The 21,420-nt window shown below is 33.0% G+C and overlaps 2 protein-coding genes across 4 annotated transcripts; one reads left to right on the top strand and one right to left on the bottom strand.

Moving 5' to 3' along the window:
• Positions 1-2,785: 2,785 nt before the first annotated feature.
• Positions 2,786-13,448, bottom strand: LOC114880242 (E3 ubiquitin-protein ligase TRIM71-like). Its single transcript, XM_029196053.2, has 7 exons — positions 13,089-13,448; positions 8,790-8,965; positions 8,169-8,456; positions 7,755-8,081; positions 7,385-7,675; positions 6,740-7,300; positions 2,786-6,564 (listed from the first exon to the last, which is right to left on the bottom strand). Exons 2-7 carry the CDS (start codon positions 8,892-8,894, stop codon positions 5,983-5,985), a joined length of 2,154 nt encoding a protein of 717 aa, XP_029051886.1. The 5' UTR covers positions 8,895-8,965; positions 13,089-13,448; the 3' UTR covers positions 2,786-5,982.
• LOC114880243 (telomerase Cajal body protein 1) lies at positions 13,446-20,328 on the top strand. Of its 3 annotated transcripts, XM_029196055.2 has the most exons (8): positions 13,446-13,919; positions 14,191-14,436; positions 18,482-18,547; positions 18,611-19,212; positions 19,317-19,549; positions 19,625-19,858; positions 19,917-20,182; positions 20,245-20,328. In XM_029196055.2, exons 2-7 carry the CDS (start codon positions 14,356-14,358, stop codon positions 20,132-20,134), a joined length of 1,434 nt encoding a protein of 477 aa, XP_029051888.2. In that variant the 5' UTR covers positions 13,446-13,919; positions 14,191-14,355; the 3' UTR covers positions 20,135-20,182; positions 20,245-20,328. The 3 variants fall into 3 exon arrangements, with proteins under 3 accessions (XP_029051888.2, XP_029051891.2, XP_029051890.2); XM_029196058.2 differs by lacking the exons at positions 13,446-13,919; positions 14,191-14,436; positions 20,245-20,328 and adding an exon at positions 17,776-17,932 and having other exon boundaries at positions 19,917-20,203; XM_029196057.2 differs by lacking the exons at positions 13,446-13,919; positions 14,191-14,436; positions 20,245-20,328 and adding an exon at positions 18,250-18,282 and having other exon boundaries at positions 19,917-20,203.
• The last annotated feature ends 1,092 nt before the right edge of the window (positions 20,329-21,420 follow it).

Below are 21,420 nucleotides of genomic sequence, written 5' to 3'. Positions count from 1 at the left end.
TATCTATTTATTTAATCCGAAACATAGTTAATTGTTAGGAAATGTTTAAACTTACGAGTTTGACAAAATGGAGAGCTCCACAATATATTTGTTCCTCGAAGTCCGTAGTAGAAAAAGGTTTCCGGATACAAATTCGTAATTCCACGTTTCTTCTTGTATTCTTGCATAACTATAGGCTTCGTAGTCCCTTCGATACCCGCTGATATGAAACCGCCACCCCATGTTATCCATATACCCGTCCATTTTGTGCCAACTAAGATTTCGGGAGTATTTTCGAAACTTTCTTCCTCCTATTACAATTACTTTAGTACGAAACTCTCAATTTTACATTTAGGAATGTTAAACCGAAAAATTAAGCTTTGTGTAGGGTGAATTATTATGTGAAAGTATATTTTCTTCACTATTTAAGTTCTAGCGACGCCATTATGCCGTTACCAATTTTGCCATGTTTAATAAAATTTATTTATTGTTATTGCTACTAACATCGTATTTTGGAAATGTTTGACGACTGCCAAAATTTGCAAATAACAATTCAACACCTGCAGTCCATTCCTCGGCTATTTTCTCAGCAGAAGCAGGAACTGGTAAAAGGCTAAATAAAACTCTAGCTTCACCCTAAGAATTAGAATTTTTATATAATAATTTACATAAACAAAATATGATGTTAATAATAAACGTACCTTCTTTTCATCATTAGGGTTCCATAATTTAATCCAAAACGATGTGTTGCCACTAGGTGCGTTTAATTTTGTTAGTATACTATAACGAGACACATTTTTGGTGAGTGCTAAGCAATCTATGGAAAAGAAATTTTAATAGAATTTAATTTTGAGAAACTGAAAAATATTTAAAGGAATTGTTACCTCTGTCGTCGCAAAATGGTACATCGCAATATTCCTTCTCAACAAATTCAAAATTCTCTTGCTCAACATAACACCATGGTCCTCCAGTATCTCCTGTGGGATTTCTGCAGAAACTCTCAGCTCTTTTTAGCGATCTATCAGGAAAATCTTTCCCTTCGAATTTTGGACTCTGTAGAATTATAATAAAATTTTTGTCCTTGTCCAAGGTGGGATTATAGCTTTGTATTTTTAATTACTTTTGAATCTACAAGTTGATGGCGTTTATGCCATGGTCTACATTTTCTTCCTGATGAGGAAATTTCTTTACTACCCCCATATTCAGCTCCTGGCCCTGATATTCTGCATTCTTTAACATAATTTTGTTGGATTCATTGAATTTTCAAAATTAAAATTCATATAACAGTTTTCTATGTATTACCTCCAAAATTACAAAGAGGTATGTCGCATACATCATCTATAAGTGAAGGATCTGATGTGTAACACCATGGTCCTTTATAGTCCCCCGTTGGATTTCTGCAATAATTTTTTGCAGCTTTCATTGATTTCTCGGGGAAATCTTGATCGTGTATGTCACCGCTGACCTTATATTATCCAATCGTTAATTGAATTATCAAAAAAAAGAAAATTAATTGCAGTATAAAACCTCGTGTATCGGTTCTTCCGAGCCCCAATTTTGGCACCGAATGTCACCGACTGTTTTCGATATTGAACCCCTATACTCCATTCCAATTTGTGTTAATTTGCATTTCATTAAATCGGTTCGTGTCGCATTATGCACTGGCAAATAAATTTTTGATAAAAATTGTCCAATATAAACAATTTGTTAGCAACCCTCAGTCTTGGCAACGTATGTAGATCTACCCCCTTAGGCACATGATTAATACGTGGACATACCTTTCTGACCCATGATTAATAATATTAAGCAAAATATAATTAGAAGGTTAAATGTCAAAGTTGAAGTAGTATAACAATTTATTTTATAATAAATGTTCACCATTGATTCAATTTTTTTAAACATTCTAAATTCTTGTCTTCTTTAATACTATAACAATATACATTTTTTAAAACAACTTTTGGAATTATACCTTTTGTAATATAGGTAATATTACTGGGATATAAGATAAAAGAATTGAAGATCGTAAATGAAATCGATTATATTGAAAATTGAAAATTGAAATTTTACTGGGAGTAATTTTAGGAAAATTGGAATATTAACAACGATTATTTAAAATTTCCAAAAATTTAATAATACTTCTTGGATTTGTAAAATAAGATGATTATAATTTTTCATTTTAACATACACGTTCACCTAAAAACTATTATTTATCGTTAATGGAAATCCATTTGTCAACACACTGAAATATTTGCAAAAAACTCATCGCCGACATTCGCACCGAAATGTTTATACATTCAGATCGTTACACTGCTAATATCTTTTATAACTTTTAATTAACATTTCTTTTAACTTCTAGAAGAACTAACTTGCACTTATAACTATAGTAGCACTGATTTGAAAGTTGAAAGATAAACTTGCAAATTTTTTCAATTCAAATAAATTTCTTTTTTTTTGTAGAACTTTGTGATTTCAAGTAATAGAATTAAAATATTTGGAAAATAATTAATAATTTTGTTTTGTTAAAAAGAATTTTAATATTTGCCACGAAACTGTATTACAAAAAACTATTTGTATAATTTGCAAATATGCATACAATACGAACTTTCAACCAGTATTACATATTTCATATAAATTTAATGTATAACAAATTCAAATTCAATTTACTTAAATTTTAAATCGTAGAAACATGCTAAAAAGCGCATTCGCATAATCAGAATATACCTTTACTAGCTACACTCACTATTAACGTTTCATTATATAATTAAAATGAAAAATAAACGATTAAAGTATTTAGGAACCTGCTATATTTGTAAAAAAAAATTTATTATAGATGACACATACAGAATGTGATTTAAATCATACATATTTTTATACTTCTTACTTTTGATTATTCATTTTTAAACACGATTGTATACATATAATAATAATAATAATAATATTTCAATATTCAGAGAAGATGCATTTGCCTCGCAAACACTCTAACTTCATCTTACCGCATAAAGAGTTTGCAACATGTATACTTAATTTTGACATTAAAAGATTTGTAAAAAGTGGAATCACCAAAAAATAGCAAGGATCAATTTATTATTTTTGTTACAGGAATATTTCATTTCCTAGATACAACATAGCTTACTAAATTGTCTTGTATGCAAGTCTTGTTGTACTTTTTTCTTTCTTTTCTTTATTTTTTTTGTGTAGTACACGTATATATCAGCTATATGTATGTATGTATATATATACTATAGTATTTATACATATGTATACATATTACAATATGTATAGAATATTGGATTTATTATTTTGCTGTAGTATAAGAAACTATAACAAAATCTTTGCATTGATCCAATATTTTATACAGGAATAAATAAATTCGTATATGATTTTCTGAAAAATGGACGTGCAACACTTGGTATCTATTCCCTGCCCTGCACTTACATTAAGCTATTACTCTTTTGTCGAATATTTAACAAAAACATACTTTGTTCGCAATCTACTGATTATTAAATGCATATATGTAGTATTTGAGCAGGATGTATACATTCAAAATCTAACTTAATCTTTGTCTATTAGCACAGCATTGCGATAAAAATACATTAGATAAGCACATTTTAATAAAATTGTTTTTTTATTTACCATGGTCAACATTATTGCCACATACCATAATGCTATTATATAATATTGTAATAAGAAGAAATTACTTTCTGTATAAATACTTCTTCCATAAACTATTTCTTATACGTAGAAATTTCTTCAACATTTTCTTCAAGTTGAATCGCTGTTTCCAATATATTCAGTACAATGATAATCAAAATATGGAATTCGTTTATTTTTCTTTATGTAATTCAACTATGTGAAGATATTTCTACGCAATATACTTGAGAGATCATTTCTTGTTTGAACTTAAATTCTCAAAATAACTAATACTGTGGTTGATTGATGATAAATGTGTAAAATACTATGAACTAACTTGCTTGGTAACATACATCTTATTAAAAAAAAAAAAGAAAAATAAATATAAGTTAATCAATAAAATTCTGCGTATTACTTAAAAGTAGGCCAATAAAATTATCCTTATGATCTTACATTATGCATTTAAAAAATTCTTCAACGGTATTCGGGAACATAATATTAAAATAGATGCTTAAACACAAATCTTCATTAATCTCTTATTTACTGTGTAAAGATAAACAAGGAACAAAACCTGTTACTGCATTAAATCAGTCTTAGTTCAGTCTTATATTGTGCGAATGTAACTAATATATTATTTCAGTTCGTTAATGTCAAATTAAATTAAATGCGACAGCACTTGCATCTCTTTTCAAAGACTGACACATTGGGTTTTTCTATACTGTATAAAAACTAATACTTTATGTATAGCGAATGCCATTAGATGAAGTTCGATTCTATAATCGGCGATGAAAAATTAATAATGATAACAATGTTACTAGTCATAATGGCAATGTAAAAAGTCATGAAAATAATGGTAATGATAATAATCGTCATAAACATAAAACAAGTAATAATTTTTGACCATTTATACATACTCGTACTGGAATGCAAACTGAAAGTATAAATTTTAAGTATGATATGTTAAAAACATTACTACAACATTGATTTTGCATTACATTGATAAATGTGTTGCATCATTTAGAGACAACTGATACCTCTTAGTTCATTATCTCCCTGCGCTATTTTTGTTAGCTCTCTTTTCTTCTTGTCCATGCATTTCCACAATCTTTTGTGTCGTTCACATTCCTTCTCAATTACATACACTCATAAAAAACAAACTCTTAATCACAACGATTATGCACACATAAGTATGTATGTGTAACGCCAAATTGCATTTTAGTCTCCTTCCATATTTAACAGGAGACATTAACTTATACAAATAGTTAAACAGTTTTATGACGTTGGTCACAATAGTATTGTATACTGTTACTTCATTTTAATCAAACGTTGTATATTCGAAAAATTATATTTTTATATTTTATATAAAAAAAAAGGTTCATATAAAATAAAATAATTAGCTGCGCCAATTTTAGGAAATTTCCAAACAAAATAATTCAAATTGAAAAATGAAACAAAGCTAACACAAGCAGCACATAGGGATAACTTTCTCTTTTTTCATTAAATTTTCCTCGATCCTTTGTATTATTCAAAATTTTGTCAAATACCCCTTTAATAAGATAGTTACATATTTTTATTAAAAATAGTAACTATTTATCTTATATTAAATCTCCGCCACTTGTATTGCATCACTATACTTCCAATTTTAATGAGTATTTTGACCGCATACTGACATAACTTTATTTATTCAATAATATTATTTATACCTTCTGTTTGTATATTTAAAATTGTCTGGCAAAATAGTTTAAAAAACCTGGCCATCGTTTTAATATTAAAAGTAATATAGAATATAATTGCTCAGTATGAAAAACATTTTTCGACGAAATGGATTCGCTTCATTCCTTCCCTATAATTAACTGCTATCTTATAAGATAGCCAAATACTGGAATGAATCATCCCCTAATTTTTATTATTTTTCTTTTTTATTAAACTATTATACTAACATCTTTAGTTACTTTTTTTTTTTGCTTCTTCCACGAATTTATAGACAACGGATAACTACGTATGAATAATGTGAAAATAACATTTCTCTTCTGATGGGAACATCCATAACGATATGACTTCAGAACAAAAAGTTCATTTTTGTACTTGGTTGTTTGGCACTCAAAGTGAGAAAACCCGAAGCTTCAAAAGGAACCTTATACGGATTTCCATTATTTATATACAATCAGTAGGAAAATATTGCCTCTAACGCTTGTTTATCTGTGGGCTTAAGCGTCACACGCTTATTTCTAAAATCGAGAAAAACAGTAACGGTCGTGTCCGCAATCACTGTCGCACATTTTAACGTGTATAAAATCTTTCTCTTTCCCTCGTATTCTCTTCTCCCTTTCATTCTCTCCCTCTCTTTCTCTCTAATAAATCCAAATAAACATCTTAAATAATAAGAACTCGATTATTACCGAAATCTACAACCGCAATGCTACCGTCAGGGCACAAAGCGATGCCCGAAGGTCTATCCATTTCGTCATCGGCCTTTCCGTAGCAACCGAATCTCCATTTCAATATACCAGTCGAATCGAATATCTGAATTCGATGATTCCTCGAATCGGCTATGATAATATTACCTTCGTCATCGATCACTAGCCCTTGCGGTCTCAGGAACTGTTTTGCACCAGATGCACACTCGCACTCTAAGATCTTGGCGTGCATGAAATCAGCTTCAATGATCACTACCCTGTGATTGTTGAAATCCGTCGTGACCACGTTCCCTTCGGGATTAAAAGCAACTCCACGCGGCGAATCGAAATGCTTCCACATGTTTGGCGCCGATTCGTAGCCGTATTTTCGTAGAAATATCCCTTCGGGACTGAATAACTGTACACGATGGTTTCTCGTGTCGGATACGACTATCTGGCAGTCTGAATTCACCGCGACGTCCCACGGGTAATTGAACTGTCCACAACGACATCCTTTTTCGCCAAAACTTAGAAGAAATAGGCCTTCCATTGTCAACACCTGGAAAGATGATACAAAATTTAATAATATATATTTATAAACGATTTTTAGAATTCTGTGGTGGCTGAGTCACACCAGATTTAAGATATGATGATCTGACCCAATTGTTTACTGCAATGAGGGTTTATATATTGTGTTGCTCTATCTACGGATAAATAAATAATAAATTTTTTACCTGGATACGGTGATTATCCTTATCAGCTACAACTATACGGCGACGTGCATCAACCGCAACACCAGCAGGTCGATCGAATTGTCCTGGTCCAGTACCATGAGTACCAAACTTTCTGATAAAAGTACCATCTTGATGATATACTTGTATACGATTGTTTGATCTATCAGCTATTACAACATGACCTTCTCTATCACACGCTATTCCCCATGGTCGACATAGATTATCTTCAGTATCACCGTTGTTTCCAATGATTTTCTTTGGTTTCACCGACATATCAGAGGTACGATTTATCCTCACTACAACTGGAAACTTATTCGATGGAACTGGTCTTCCTTGGGGAATTGAAATCAACGGGATCGAAGCTGTCTGCCTGAGGAATATCTGAGGGGAATTTCCACGACCCCTAACAGCACGTCGATCACCTATGGGACCAGGATTGTTCACCACAACAGCACCAAGATTTGCTATAGCATTGAGGATAGAACCCTCTAAACCATTAAAAGAGATCCAGTTTTCCTCTTGTGAAGGGAGAGATTGACGACTTTGACGAATTTGAAAAACCTGTGATCAGTGAGAATACTGGATCAAGTACTGAAAAATGATTAAAATGGAACTCAAGCATAATTGTACAAATCTTATAAATACCTCAGCTGAAGCCATATCCTTAGTAAGTAACAAATTCAGTGGATTGCTAGACACAGTTTTGGACTCCATTGCTTCTCTAAGCTTATCAGCAGCACGCGATAGTCTGGCTATGCCATTTCTGAGTCCTTCGTCTCTTGCTTTCAACGCAGCAAATTTAAGCAGCCTAGCTTTCTCGATTTTACCTAGCAATTCTTTTTCTCTTACTTCTAAAGCAGAAGCCACTCTCCTTACGCACAACATTACATCTGTAGTTGCTTGTCTCGCTTTTTGTTCCAATATTTCTGCAGCCATCTATCGAGAGAGATCATTCAATTCTAAACAGTGTTCTCACTTTTATATCATTTTATCAAGTTTCTGAGAATATACTTACTTGTACAGCATCTAATTCTTCTGAGAGAGCGGTGATACCAAGTTTAGCTTCCCTTAATACTTGATTCGCTTGAAGACCAGCACCTTCAACAGCTTCCATTAAGTTAACTGTAATGTGACCATGGTGGTGATGAATTCCACATTCACCACATAGGGGTTTACTACAAGTTTGGCAATAAAATCTTTGAGCATCACGATGTATATCACAAAACAGTGGTAATCCTGAAGAACTTAAATGCGGTGCATTGGTTATGGGAGGGCTTGGTGTTTCCGTAGATAGAATTTGGGTTGGATTGTGATCATCTTCATGGCCCAAGTCTGTAGGATTCTATAAAATGAGCAATAATATGTTTATAAAACGAGAATGAATTACAAAAGAAAATCAATATTATATTTCATATAGAAATACACTAACCAAAAATCGACTAGTAGAACAAGAATCGCAAACTGCGTCAACACAATCCCTGCATCTGTTAGTAGAATTTCCATTCTGTGAGAATTGAATATTGCAAGAAACTGGTCCGTTAAAACTATCGCCGTTTACTACTTGTAGTAGACTATTAATCAAAGAGTCAACACTTAGATCATCAGGTGATTGACCATAACATTGAGAATTTGTACTGCTTCCTGAGGATGCAGTACCTGGTGAACTTGAATTAGAATAGCCAGAAGTGCTAAACGACCACGGGTATCTATGCGTCATCTGTAATGTAAAATGAAATTTTTTTATTTAAAAATATTAATTTAAAAACTCATTGATCACATAGGTTTACTAGTTAGGCATTGTTCCATTAATTTACGTACATGAAAAAATTATATTTCGAAAATTATTTGAAAGATTTTATCGAAGTATTTTTAAATTAGATTGAAGGAAGTATGTTAATATTTACGCAAAATAACGATTAAATGCATTCAGTGAAAACTCGAATACTATAATCTCAAAAATGAAAAAGTGATTTAAAATATCTTTGAAGTAAATCTAAAAACATGTGGAGTCAATTTTTTAATCCATATTTGGATGATCTATAAATCATACCGTGGATAATGGGTCTACGTTTGAGTCTTGTTCGGTTTCTTGATTATCCTGAACGTAATTTCCAAACAAGCTCGTGTTGTGATTATAATTTCTAGCATGATTCATCGTGAGGTAGGTGCGTAGTTAAAAATTCTACAGTAATTCGATGTTACGTTGTTTCGTCGTGTTATCTTCACCTGAAACAACAAAATTTATTATTCCTTTTAGACACTCTATGAGTATAAAAATTTTAAAAATTTCTTTATTACGTACACGCTATCCATAGATATGAAATTCTAAAAAACTGAGGAAAAATTTTACAAACAGTTGCCCTATAAAAATCTAAAATTCTTTTGCGTAATACAAAAGTAACAGTTGAAAATCGCGAAATAAATAATGGAACATTAGAAAGTAAACAAACAGTGCCATTATTAAAACGGGAAAACAGAATGGTACGGTTTAACCTGAAACGATGAATAAATAATATCATCGTCAAGGTATTTATTATATCATTTACATACCAAACTTGAATGAATCTTTTTCATTTCTTTCCCTAGTTGTTAGAATAAATCAAAATGGCTCTTGCACTATTCCGGTTTCTTTGTTCCGATGACACTGGTCAGATTACTTTATTTACTTTGTGACATTCACTTGTTTACTTTGTTCGGATTTCTTGATGCAAAGGTCAGTTTCATTTTTAATTTTACCTCTCTTTTTTTTTATGCAATTGGTAAGAAGGTTTTAATGATAATAGTGGATGATCCTCGCTTTAAATTAAATTATCTTCTAAACTAATAATTCTTTTGCATAAATAGTTGAATATGTGGTTCCATTTACCAAAATCAATTAAAGCGACTCGTATTTTTGAAATAAAAATACAAAATATAGGAATATCAATTTTTTGGGGGTCTAAAAGTGTGCTTGTTGAGCACAGGTCCAATGGAGCGCTGTTGCCTAGGATATCTGTGAAATTTCAAGTCCTAGCGAAAAGAAGAATTCTAAGATAAGATCCTTATCATTAGGGTCTTTTTTCCCAGAACGTTAGCTTTACCTCTTGGTGCGTGCGTTCGAAACAAGTTGGATCTATTAGCACAGTAGTAGAAAATATTAAACTAAAAAGCATATTCTTTTTAAATTTTAGAAATATTATTAAAACAAGATATAAATTTTATTTTAAATATAATTTAGAAAATAAGATTCAAATGGAACTTAAAATCATACATATATCTTAAAGATCCACTGTCTGAAGTATAGAAAATGAAAATGAAATATAAATTGTTAGTGTCTCCGGGGGTTAATTGCAGACATATGAGTGAAAAAAGAGTGTTACAATATCACAGTTAGGAACTAAATCGGAATCATTCATGGGGAGTCAACGGAAAAAGTATTTTGAATCGCACGGATGGCCCCTTGTTCCACTTTCAAAGACGGAACACCCCTGCACAGCTGGTTCAAGGTCATCATACGAGTCCTGAACAGGGAAGAACCGTGATACCCTTTTTAGTTCGGGGATCGAGAGAAATGGGGTCCCGCTTCCAATGGAGGGAACCTCGCAGAAATCAATAACAGTGGGAAATTCGACGTACATACGCGCCCTTGTGTGTATATATGTTTGTGCGTGTATTTGCGTACATATGATTCGAAATGTATGTTTCACTCGACTTCTAATCATGCTAAGTTGTCGCGTATCAAATGGCAGATTTCGAAGCACGGAAAGATCAGATAAAAGTATCAATAAATGGCACTTATGGTATACCAATTTAAAGCTTAAAGATTGCTGAAAATGACTACATAACCTCCCCCTCTCATAAGTTTTCTTAATTCAAAATGGCTGGTGACTAAATATAGTAAGCCATGATTAATTTTGAAACATCAAAAGTGCGATAAGATTTGATGACATAAAAGTACCACAAAATGGCACTTATGGTATGTCATTTTAAAGTTTAAAGTTTAATGAAAGCGACTACATAAGTGTTTCATGAATGTACTTGACACGAATCAATTAATTCGTGGTTGAAATGCAGCAACCAATTTAAAGCTTACAATTAGTATTGTTTATTCCTGAATAGTAACATCTCAATCATTTGTATGACAAATAATAAAAAAATTCTTAATTTATATTGCCTTGAACAATCCAAATATTTTGAAGCACCCTGTAGATGACGGAAGAGTACCAGATATACCTCATATTTTTCTTTTCTATACAGGATGTTCCAAAAGAAGTCCATCATAAATTAAAGTCTATTATTATTTTTAAATACAAGCAATTGAAAATTAACCAAGTATAAAATGGAGGCAATACGAATGTTTAAATACTGATAATAAATTGACACAAGAAAAGGACAAAAATAAAACTGTTTATGAAGAACGATTGCGTAGTTATCGCTAAAGTACCCTACTCACTGTGTTTCTATCGGTTCGTAAATATACAGGATGTTTCAAATTTGAATAACCAAACAACATCAGTGTGGTTTGTATAAACAAGTGAAGCTACATAGAAATACAGGGTTTTATAAAATTTTGCCAAACATGGAAAAACTATTAATATATATTACTTGGTGTATGCAAAAATAAAGGCCAATTTTTCAATTATAGAATTAACAACAGTCTAATAGTTTACAGCACAATTAGTAATAGTTTAAGAATATTTAAGAAAATAAATTTATTTATGCTAGTGTTTATCTGCATAAGTTGGGAGGGCGAATTGAATATATACAGGGTGGCCCCATGAAATTGGACCTACAGCTCTAAGATGGTAGAATTAAAATCTCAAGGAGCTTTGAGAATTAATTAGCTAGACGCCACTATGTTATTATTTATATACAAAAAATTATATGATTGTTCTCGGGTTGATCCATAAAAAAGAATTATTCCATAGATGAGATTTATTTCTAAGAAGAAATCTAAGCATCTGGCTTTGCAACGGCTTCAAACGAAACTCGCGTTAGCCTGCAAACTTTTCCTTTTTCCCTTTTCCGTTTTTCCAGCAGCTGGCCTGCAGCAGCTAGGGGGTGCTATCCTTGAAATCGCCATGGCGACCAAGGTTAGACCTGCTATTCTTTTCGAGGGTCAAAAAGAAAGAGAAAGTGAAGTATCTGTCATCCTATAGATGTTCCAGGAACGTATAACAACGTAGAATCTCGAGCAATTGTAAAAGAAAAGCATCATACTAGAAATATTCTAAGATTTGTTGGCATATTGAAACGAAACTATAGTGTTTAAATATGCTATAGAAATGCATTTAAAATAAAAATATTTGAAATTTTAATCAAAATTACAATTTTAATAATCTGTTTTTGGTTTACTTTTATTTTATAAAACTAATTAGACAGGGTTATATTTTGATGGTGTTTTAAAATCAATATGTTTGGACAAATATTTAACCCATAACTGGTATGGTGGTCGTTTTGTCACGTAGTCATTGTAGTGGATTCCAGAGAACCCCATAGAATTTACAAATTATTAGGAAATATCATTTTTCAATCAAAAACATCGTTTGAAATGATCTTTGATTATAATACTAATATATTATATTTAAAAGATGATGCCATTTGTAACATTGCCTTTTGAAAACATCTGTACTACCGGAAATGCCGGTATTTAAAACCTGAAATACATGTTCCAAATGTAATCCCAACCCGAACAAGTTAATGCAAAAAAAAGATTATTTTCTATCAGTTTTCATTGAAACCTCGTAACTGAGACAATTACGTGAAATTTCGAAATAGATCAATTATATAAAACGTCTATATCTAAACAGAAGTTTTATATAAAATTTTCATTTGCAATTGCAATACCTTTAAATATTCAATTTTCTATTGTATTTAACAGCATGCTCGTTCTATGAATTTTAAAAATAAAATATAATTATACCATTTTACATAAATTAAACGTATATACAAGATTTATGTCCAACATAATTTTCAATAATACATAAGTGTATATACATTCAATTACTGCAATTGAAAGCTATTTTTATAAACGAGGAAACCTAAGAAATTTCTTTTTATCGTCGTTAAACAGCGCCGTGGTATACCTTCCCTCTCGTTCGAATTTCAATGTCGTCCAAGAAGAAACACTTAACAATACAAACATGGAAACGTAAACGAACGCGTCCCGATCTGTAAATAAACCATTTGAAAGCTATCCAATAATATACTCCGACCATTAAACGAGCAACAATGATGGTTATATCGAAATGTAAAGCATCCAAGATTCAAGAATCGATCGGAATCGCTTTCACTTTCGTTTCACGAATATACTCCCTCTCGTTGATTTGGTGAAGCATAACAAATGAATTAATTAAATATATATAAATACCTTTAGCACGTTGAAACTTTTCGTAAAACGATCGGTTCAATGCGTCATTGGAAGCACCAATTGAATGCACAGCTCGGAGGCGACTTTAATAATAATTCGAAAAATGAAAAATAAGGAGTTGTGGGACGCGTTCCTGGGGCCAACCACAGGGCCGGGTTAAATTTGTCTCTTTGTCCGGTAGCTTTCCGTTGGCTACATGTATTACAAACCGCGAGGCTGAATATAATTGAAAAATTTCTCGGAGCACTATTATTTCTGGTAAAGCACGTGTTCGCCGAACGAAATAGCTTGCGAACGCGTCAGGCCTCCGATCTCCACTGATCTCTCGAATTCGACTAGTCGACTGAATGCTGTTGAAACACGAACTACGCCATCCCTCCCCTTCGTGTACGCTAAGGCAAGCTAGCTATCCTCGACCAATCGAGAGAATCCGTTTTTACCCCCTTTGCCCCTCCATTCGTATCGGTGATTCACACCCCCACACTACCCTTTCCAACTGCCCTCGACCCTCTTCTCCTCCGCCTACTACTTTCACTCGATTCACGATCTTCCACCCACCTACCCTCTATCCGAAGGGAATTTCGAATTTACGCGAACAGAGGGATAATTTCATTGTCGAAATTTTGAAGGCGACTAGGAGGATTGGACTGCATACGTGCAACGAGGGAGGTCCGGTCAAACGTGTTGCTCACCAGGTGCTGGAATAAATGAATGGCCAAGCAACGAGGAAGAATCTCCCCTGAATTTGATATAACGTTTGGGAAGGGTGGAAAAAGGGTAGTGGACCGAAATCACGGTCACTGTCACTCCTCGCTGTCACTGTCAACAGAGGTAGCTTCCTGGTACTTGATACTAGTTTGAGTAACTGAGCTTGAAAATCTTCATTCGCATACCCAGTAGAGAAAGGGTTAATTTATAAAAGTTTAATAATTTGGTATCAGAGCATTCTTCTACTTCTGATAAGACCATCTGAGATTATTTTCCTATTTACATCCAGAAGTCTTTAAATATTGTTAAGCATAACAAATGAACAGCCCGAAGACTCGACTAGCTTCCTGATGGGGGATCCTCTGTTCTTCTAACTGGTTCCCTTTTTTTTCAGGTAATCTTAACCCCGTGCTGGCATTTGAGAATTGATCGCAACCACCTTGTCCAACATGCGTGTACACGTAGGCTACGTGGTACAGTATAGTCGGCCATCCCAAGGTGGAGGAGATTCCATGGAATAGCGCGTGCGCCGCGAAATCATGAATGGAACCACCGCTCAATGCGAGTCCGGCCACACAATCACAGTCATACAGTCACTCTACTTTTATTTATATCCCTCCAACGACGACCTTCAGCCAAGGTAGGGTTGATCAGACAAATCAGGTTCTATTCTGCGAAAGAGAGAGAGAGAAAAAAAAAACAGGTGTTACCACGATCATCCTACATGATTCTTAGATAATCGTTTAATTCAAGGATGTTAAGAAACGATCCTTGAATTGGAACTGTCGGCTTCAATTGATTAGACTGATTTCTTCCACTCAATGGCTTATGAAGGTCCTTCTGCTATGATGTATTAGAGAAATTGTTAGCTCCAATTAGGGTAGTTATAGATTCTCACCTTGAGGATTAGGCAAACGAATGTTTAGGGTGGTTTTGATTATTTGATATTTCTAATATATAGAAACACTACTATGTATCGTTATTTTGGGGATCGAATAATATTGAAAAGTTTATAAAATACAGAAATTTGATTGAGGATCTCTGTTTTAAGATACCATGAAAAATATAAATAAAATGGAAAATGGTGTACAATTAATGGTTAATTAAATGAATTGGTAGATGGCAATTGCTTTAAAAAGACTTCATTAATGAAAACATTATCCGACGTAGGAAGAATTAGCCCAGCCTCAGGTTTATGAATGAGTATCTTGGGCGTGAGGATCACGTGGAAAAGGGAGGGGAAGGGTGGCGCTGTGGTGCTTTAACGATCGAGAACATTCTCTACCCTCCCTTCCAATTTTATCGCACCCTCCCCTACATTGATATGACCAAATTGTACAGGGTGTATCATTTATAAGATCTGGGTCGAACTTGAGGAACCAGGATTCGAATACCAATTGTCTGATAAAAAGAAACTCGATATAGGTTCGGTTTTTAGTAGATATGTACCATATTTTTGGACCATTCTATCGTAATAATCATCCAAGAATTGTCATTTATTACTTTTGAAAATTCTGCAAATCTGTTTGAAATTCCACTGTAATTAACAGTAACAATTAAATTTCTTGAAGTTAAGATGTTGTAGTCGTATTTTTCTTTAGTATAACAAATTTAAAGCATCGAAGAAAAAAGTCAATCCAAATTTTTTATCGAAGCAAAAAACAATGCGTAGGCGTCAGCAGTTACATAGGTGTAGGTGGTAAATGTAGGCGGATCGGGGGTGGAAAGGATAAGATCGTTTATTATCCCGTATTTTTGGCATGTACACACGTACATACGTATTATTTTGCAATAAAAAAAGAAAAAATATTTTCAAATAAACCTTTCCGTTTTCCAAAAGATGTTTTTCATAACAACATTATAAAAAGATTTTGTAGTTGTATTATTATCTTTCGTTATTCAATTAAATAATTAAAGTTTAGTAAACGTTATTTTAATGATAATTAGTATAAAACTGTATCCTATTAAAGTGAATGAGATTATAAATTCTAATTGAAGTTTGATAAGGGTTTAGTAAAGTTATTCGAGCTCGATTGATGATACACATAATTACCGTATGGTTTTGATTATATTATAATTTAATAACGTAAGGATCAATATACAAAAATACAACATAAAATAAATTTTCAATATTTCTCATTAGTCTCTTCGGAATTCGAAATTTTTATTAATAAAATTCAGAAAATTTGAAAACGTATTCAAGTTTTTTCCTCAATAGACGCCCCAGCGCACTTTTACTTCTGAAGTTTCAGAATTTTCATTAATGACTCTTTGCCGAGGAGCTTGAAGAGTTTTCGATAAGAGGAGACTGTTCGGAGATTCTCGTCAATGGAGTACATTCGGTGAATTGAAACGGCGTGTAGCGGTAGCTAAGTACTTACGTACGTACATATTCTCCACCCACGCATTATGCGCGGGCGTCGCGACGGAGGCGTTGTAGCAGTTTCGTTCTTGCAATGACCTTGGAAACACCCACGCGCCAGAAAAGGCCACCGTGCGGGGGTGTTCGTTCATCGACGTTCCAACCACTCTTCTCGATTTTCATCCCCATTCTCTCTGGCCGTATTTCCCCGTGCAATATAGAACGCGCATGCGCCCTTCAACGGTGAAAATACAACCCCTCGAGGGTTAAAATTCACGGTTACCATCTACGACGAGTGTATTATTATTCTTTGATTGAATCGCGGACGAGTTCGTTTACCGGTTTATGGGTAACGTTTGGAAAACGTCATGACGGAATATGAATTGATCGATACTTCCTTATCTTATTTAATCAATGTTTCATAGGAAAAATAAGAGGCAGAAGGATTGTTATTCGTATGACATTATCTTATTTTAATAATCGCTTATTGTCACGATTTGATGTTATCATTTGACATTTACTTTGGGATACTTTAAGCTTAATGACGTTTGACACGAAATCCATTTTCTCGTGACGCTTATTCGATTAAAACCTACATTTCAGTGAATATTATTAATTTTACATTTTTATTTTTTCTATTGTTAAAGTCAGTAATATTGAAGTTATCGTTATGGGTTGATTAAAATAAGACACCCTGTATATTCATCTACCATAATGTTCTTTACAAGGCAGTTTTCCCGAAGGTCTGTTAAATCGCTGGTTACCTACTGCAAGCCTAACAATACAAAGAAACAGGGCACTATGGATGGTAATTCGGTAAGTGGTGGGGACAGGTACAAACAGAGTTTGCTGATATTATTCGTAAACAGTACCGAACTGATCCGTTAGAACATGTGTTACTTCTAACCATTTATGTATATATTTCTTTAAAAAGAAATTGTTATATTGAAAGCAAATACTTTGATTCAATCAAATATTTTGCCTAAAAAATATTTATTTATTGTTCTATACTTTTTTGAACAATTGTATATTTATATTTTCATTGAATTTTTATAATATATTTTTATAAATATAAAAAATTTTTGTTAGTATAAATTAAATGGATCTGTCCTTGTTGGTTGTTGTTATATACAGAGTGCCCCATGCAACTGGTACAAGCTATAGCTTTAAAATGGTAAAAGATAGAGAAAAATTAAATGGCATCGAATATAGCACCTCGTGACGTATGTAAGTAAGTACGTGTTGGCATCGAAAGTGGAGTCGTTTCAAAGATTTCAAAATCATCTTCATTTTTTAAAATAGAATTTTGTATTTTGTTATACATCAATCAAAGCGTATTGTGATTCTCTATAAAAAAGTATTAAGGTACATGGGTTGAAAATTGATTTGTTCAAAAGTTATCTTAGGGAGAGACCACATGTCTCTCTCGGTCTCTCCCTAGAATATCTTTTGAACTGATGATTTTTCAATACAAGTACCCTAATACATTTCTGTAGAGAATCAAAATACGCTTCGATTGATGTGTAACAAGGTACAATATTTCATTTTAAGAAATTTTATCGGTGTCACCGAGTGTATGGTCAACCCCCATAAGAATATCCTGTTTAAGAAGGAGGAAAGCAATTTACCCGAACTTCCACGAAAATACTAGGTGCAGATGTTTGCTGGAGACTATTGTGCTTAAAATTTGCCTGGTATACATACAATTCATGGGTATAATTCTGAAGACCAGTTGAAAATTTACTGCTTATTTCCAGATTTCAAACGAAAAATAGTAGGCATCATCAACATAAAACCTTAATTAAACTGAATTAAAGAGTAATAATCTCAATATGGAATTCTTATTAATATTAATTAAAATTTAGCATAACTCGTTTTGGAAAATTTGAGAATCCCTTGATGTGGAGTTCAAAATTCTGTTCTATGGGTGTATCTTCAAAAAACTAATGTTCATCAGATAGAGTTTTCTGATTTTCTAAATCATTTTTATTTCTTTCGAGTTTAAATTTCTAGTTTCTTCTTATGTTGGTAACCAGTCAAATAGAACTAAAATAATTTCCCTATGGTGTTGTATACATTTCATTCAAAATCACATGTTTTGATACAATGAGAAACTGTGATGAGGTTATTTGTTTATTATATGTTTATTATATGTTAAAATAACTTCTCCGTATTTTTAATTAATTTAATCTAGAATTAAATTATGTTTTGTATTAACCGTTATTAAAAAAAATTACATTAATTTTTATCGCACGTGCAATACAATAAAAACAAACATTTCTGTAATAAACATTTAAAAAATATTCTGTGTATTATAATGCAGGATGTACTACGTGAAGTATCTATGGAAGACTGTGGACATACAGAAACATTAAATGAAGCAGCTATGGTAACTATTAATATAAATATTAACATTGTTTAAATACATTTCTATATTAAATTAATATTTCAGCCAATATCAGTCGCAATTGAACAGCCACCAACATTACAAACAATAGATACAACATTACAAAATTTTCATGGCGATGAAATCTTAGATAAAACATTAGAGGAACAAAGTATAGAAAGATTACAAGAAACAAATAATGAGACTTTATTGGATGTAATAAAGGATAATAAAAGTATAGAAGATACACAAATATCAGTCTCATCCAATTGGCTTCATTACAACTGGAATATCACACCAAAACTATTATGTGAAGCTACTAAGGAATATCAACCAACTGAGACATGTGAAAATTTTACAAAAGGTTGTCAGTGGTCTCCTGATGGAACATGTTTATTAGTACCTGCTGAAGATTTTAGAATTCGAATTTATGAACTTCCTAAAGAATTATATTCAGAGAAAATTCCTTCCAATTTGACATCTACGGATCTTCCAGTAGCATTAGCTATAAAAGAAGGAGGTCTTATATATGATACTTGCTGGTATCCTTTCATGAATTCTTGGCAACCTGAAACTTGTTGTTTTCTAAGTACAAGCAGAGAAAGTCCCATACATTTATGGGATGCGTTTAATGGTGAACTAAGAGCAACATATAGAGCTTACAATCAGTTAGTATTTTTATATTATTTATAACAAGCATTCTACTAATAGCTTGTTTTAAATATTACTTATTCAAAACTATGAATATGCATTATATTTATTTTATTACTAGAGTTGACGAAGTAGAGGCTTCAATTAGCATTCAGTTTATTGACTCAGCTAGGGAAGTATGGGCTGGTTTTAAAAATGCCTTAAAGATTTTTGATGTCGAACGTCCAGGTCGTCAAATAAATACTATTCAGTTTAAAAAAGACTTTCCAAACGTAGCAGGATTAGTTTCTTGTATAAGAGAAAATCCTATTATGCCTGGGTTAGTTGCATTTGGTACATACTCTAAATCCATTGGTAGGTATATAATGTTTATGAATGTACTAGGAATTAATGCTAATGTTAACACTATCATTGTGCATTTTAAATTAGGTTTATATAGAGATGGACCGTTATGTACTTTCAAGACAGGAAGTGGTGTAACCCAAATCGAATTTAGTTCTTGTGGAACAAAATTATTTTCGACTGTTAGACGTAGTAATGAATTTTTATGCTGGGACCTTCGTAATCCAGGCACTGTACTCTATTCCCTTCAAGGAAGACAGTCTGACACAAATCAAAGAATACAGTTTAACGTGTCATTCGATGGAAAGCAAATAGTTTCTGGTATGTTAATGAGTAATTACAAGACAACATAAACTACTAAAAATATTTATTTTATTAGGTGGTACGGATGGATACATTGAGATTTGGGAATTGCCTGAAAGTACAAATTGTGAAGATCTCAGTGTAACGTATAAAATAAAGTTATTTCATGATTGTATAAATGGAGTAAGTCTTCACAAGAGTTTGCCAATAATTGCTACAAGTACAGGACAAAGATTTTGTGATGATATTGTACAAAATCGAGACAATAGTGTCAGATTGTGGTCTTTTTTGTGATTATAGTTTATTAATATTATAAATGTAGATATAAATGCTATTTTATATGTAAGTAGAACTTAAAAATAAATTATAAGTAGACACGGCACGTGACCTCTCCGATTTGGCAGGTCGGTATTACAGCAGTTTTTTCGTTGGGCCTGGTAAACTGCACGTGACTGCACACACGGGGAATCACCCGAGTTGCTTTGCCCCACTGTTGAATACAGGATTACTTCGAAGTAAGCAATTCGCTATCCCCTCTTCTTTGTTTGAAGTCGCCCGCAAAGTGAGAGATCTGAGAAATGGGTGAGAGGTCCGTGAAAGTGAGAAGCCGATGTTTTAGGTAATTCATTTATTACTGAAGAACATGTCAGGAATTGGAAGTACTGATAATTGCGTCAACTGTAATGTACCAAGGAATAAACTGACCAGAAAGCGGAAGCGGATTACAACTGAAGAGGATGCCTTGAAGTCTTGAAGTACCAGGTCTCTCTGCAGTAGCGTTGTGACAATCGGTTCTGTACTATGCAACAGAAGCCGATTAAATATCTACAGAACACCAGTTGCTACTGGCGAGACTGACGGCACCGACAATGTTGCAACGGACCCAGACTTCGCGGTAAGCAGCCGGAGTACGATATCAGACAATAATAAAATAGAATTACAGTTTAAAAGAGTTGCACCTACGCACCGGCATGCACTATGCACACTTTGTCGTTCAAACGGGCAATTTATTATAATACCCCTAGAAGCACGCCTTCAAACATTCGCACTTGAAAGAATTTATACATATACCAAAAGGTAATCGATACTGCGGGTTGCACATTATTAACAAATTATTTATCACAGACGATCTGAAACTTCCTCGCGTACATTCTAACTTTAATTCTATACAAACATCCTCTGTAGAATTATTTTTAAATGAATTAGCAATTAACGTAGATTCTTCATTGCACGATAAGATCGGGGATTTTTTATTGTCAAATGAACAGTTACATGCTTTCACCAGGCTTAATTGGGAAAATATTAAAGAAATTCAGGATATGCTTATTAGTATGAGGTGTAGCGAATCTCGTTCCGTAATGCAAGCATTAGTAGTATTTTTATTTAAACTTTGAACTGGCAGCTCAAATAACATCATAAAACATATACTTGGTTTAGAACGGGAACAACAAGTATCATATTATTACCATCAGATAAGAAGATGCAGTTGGGGTGTGGGGATGCGTTGTCGATCGATAAGAATAAAAGTTGTAATAAATGTAATAAAACGGAAGTGGATTAATGGTGGTTGAGTAAAAAAC

Source organism: Osmia bicornis, chromosome 10, assembly GCF_907164935.1.
Source record: "Osmia bicornis bicornis chromosome 10, iOsmBic2.1, whole genome shotgun sequence".
Lineage (NCBI taxonomy): Eukaryota > Metazoa > Arthropoda > Insecta > Hymenoptera > Megachilidae > Osmia > Osmia bicornis.
The sequence above is the reverse complement of the archived record's forward strand: the minus strand, read 5'-3'. Positions and strand labels throughout refer to the sequence as shown.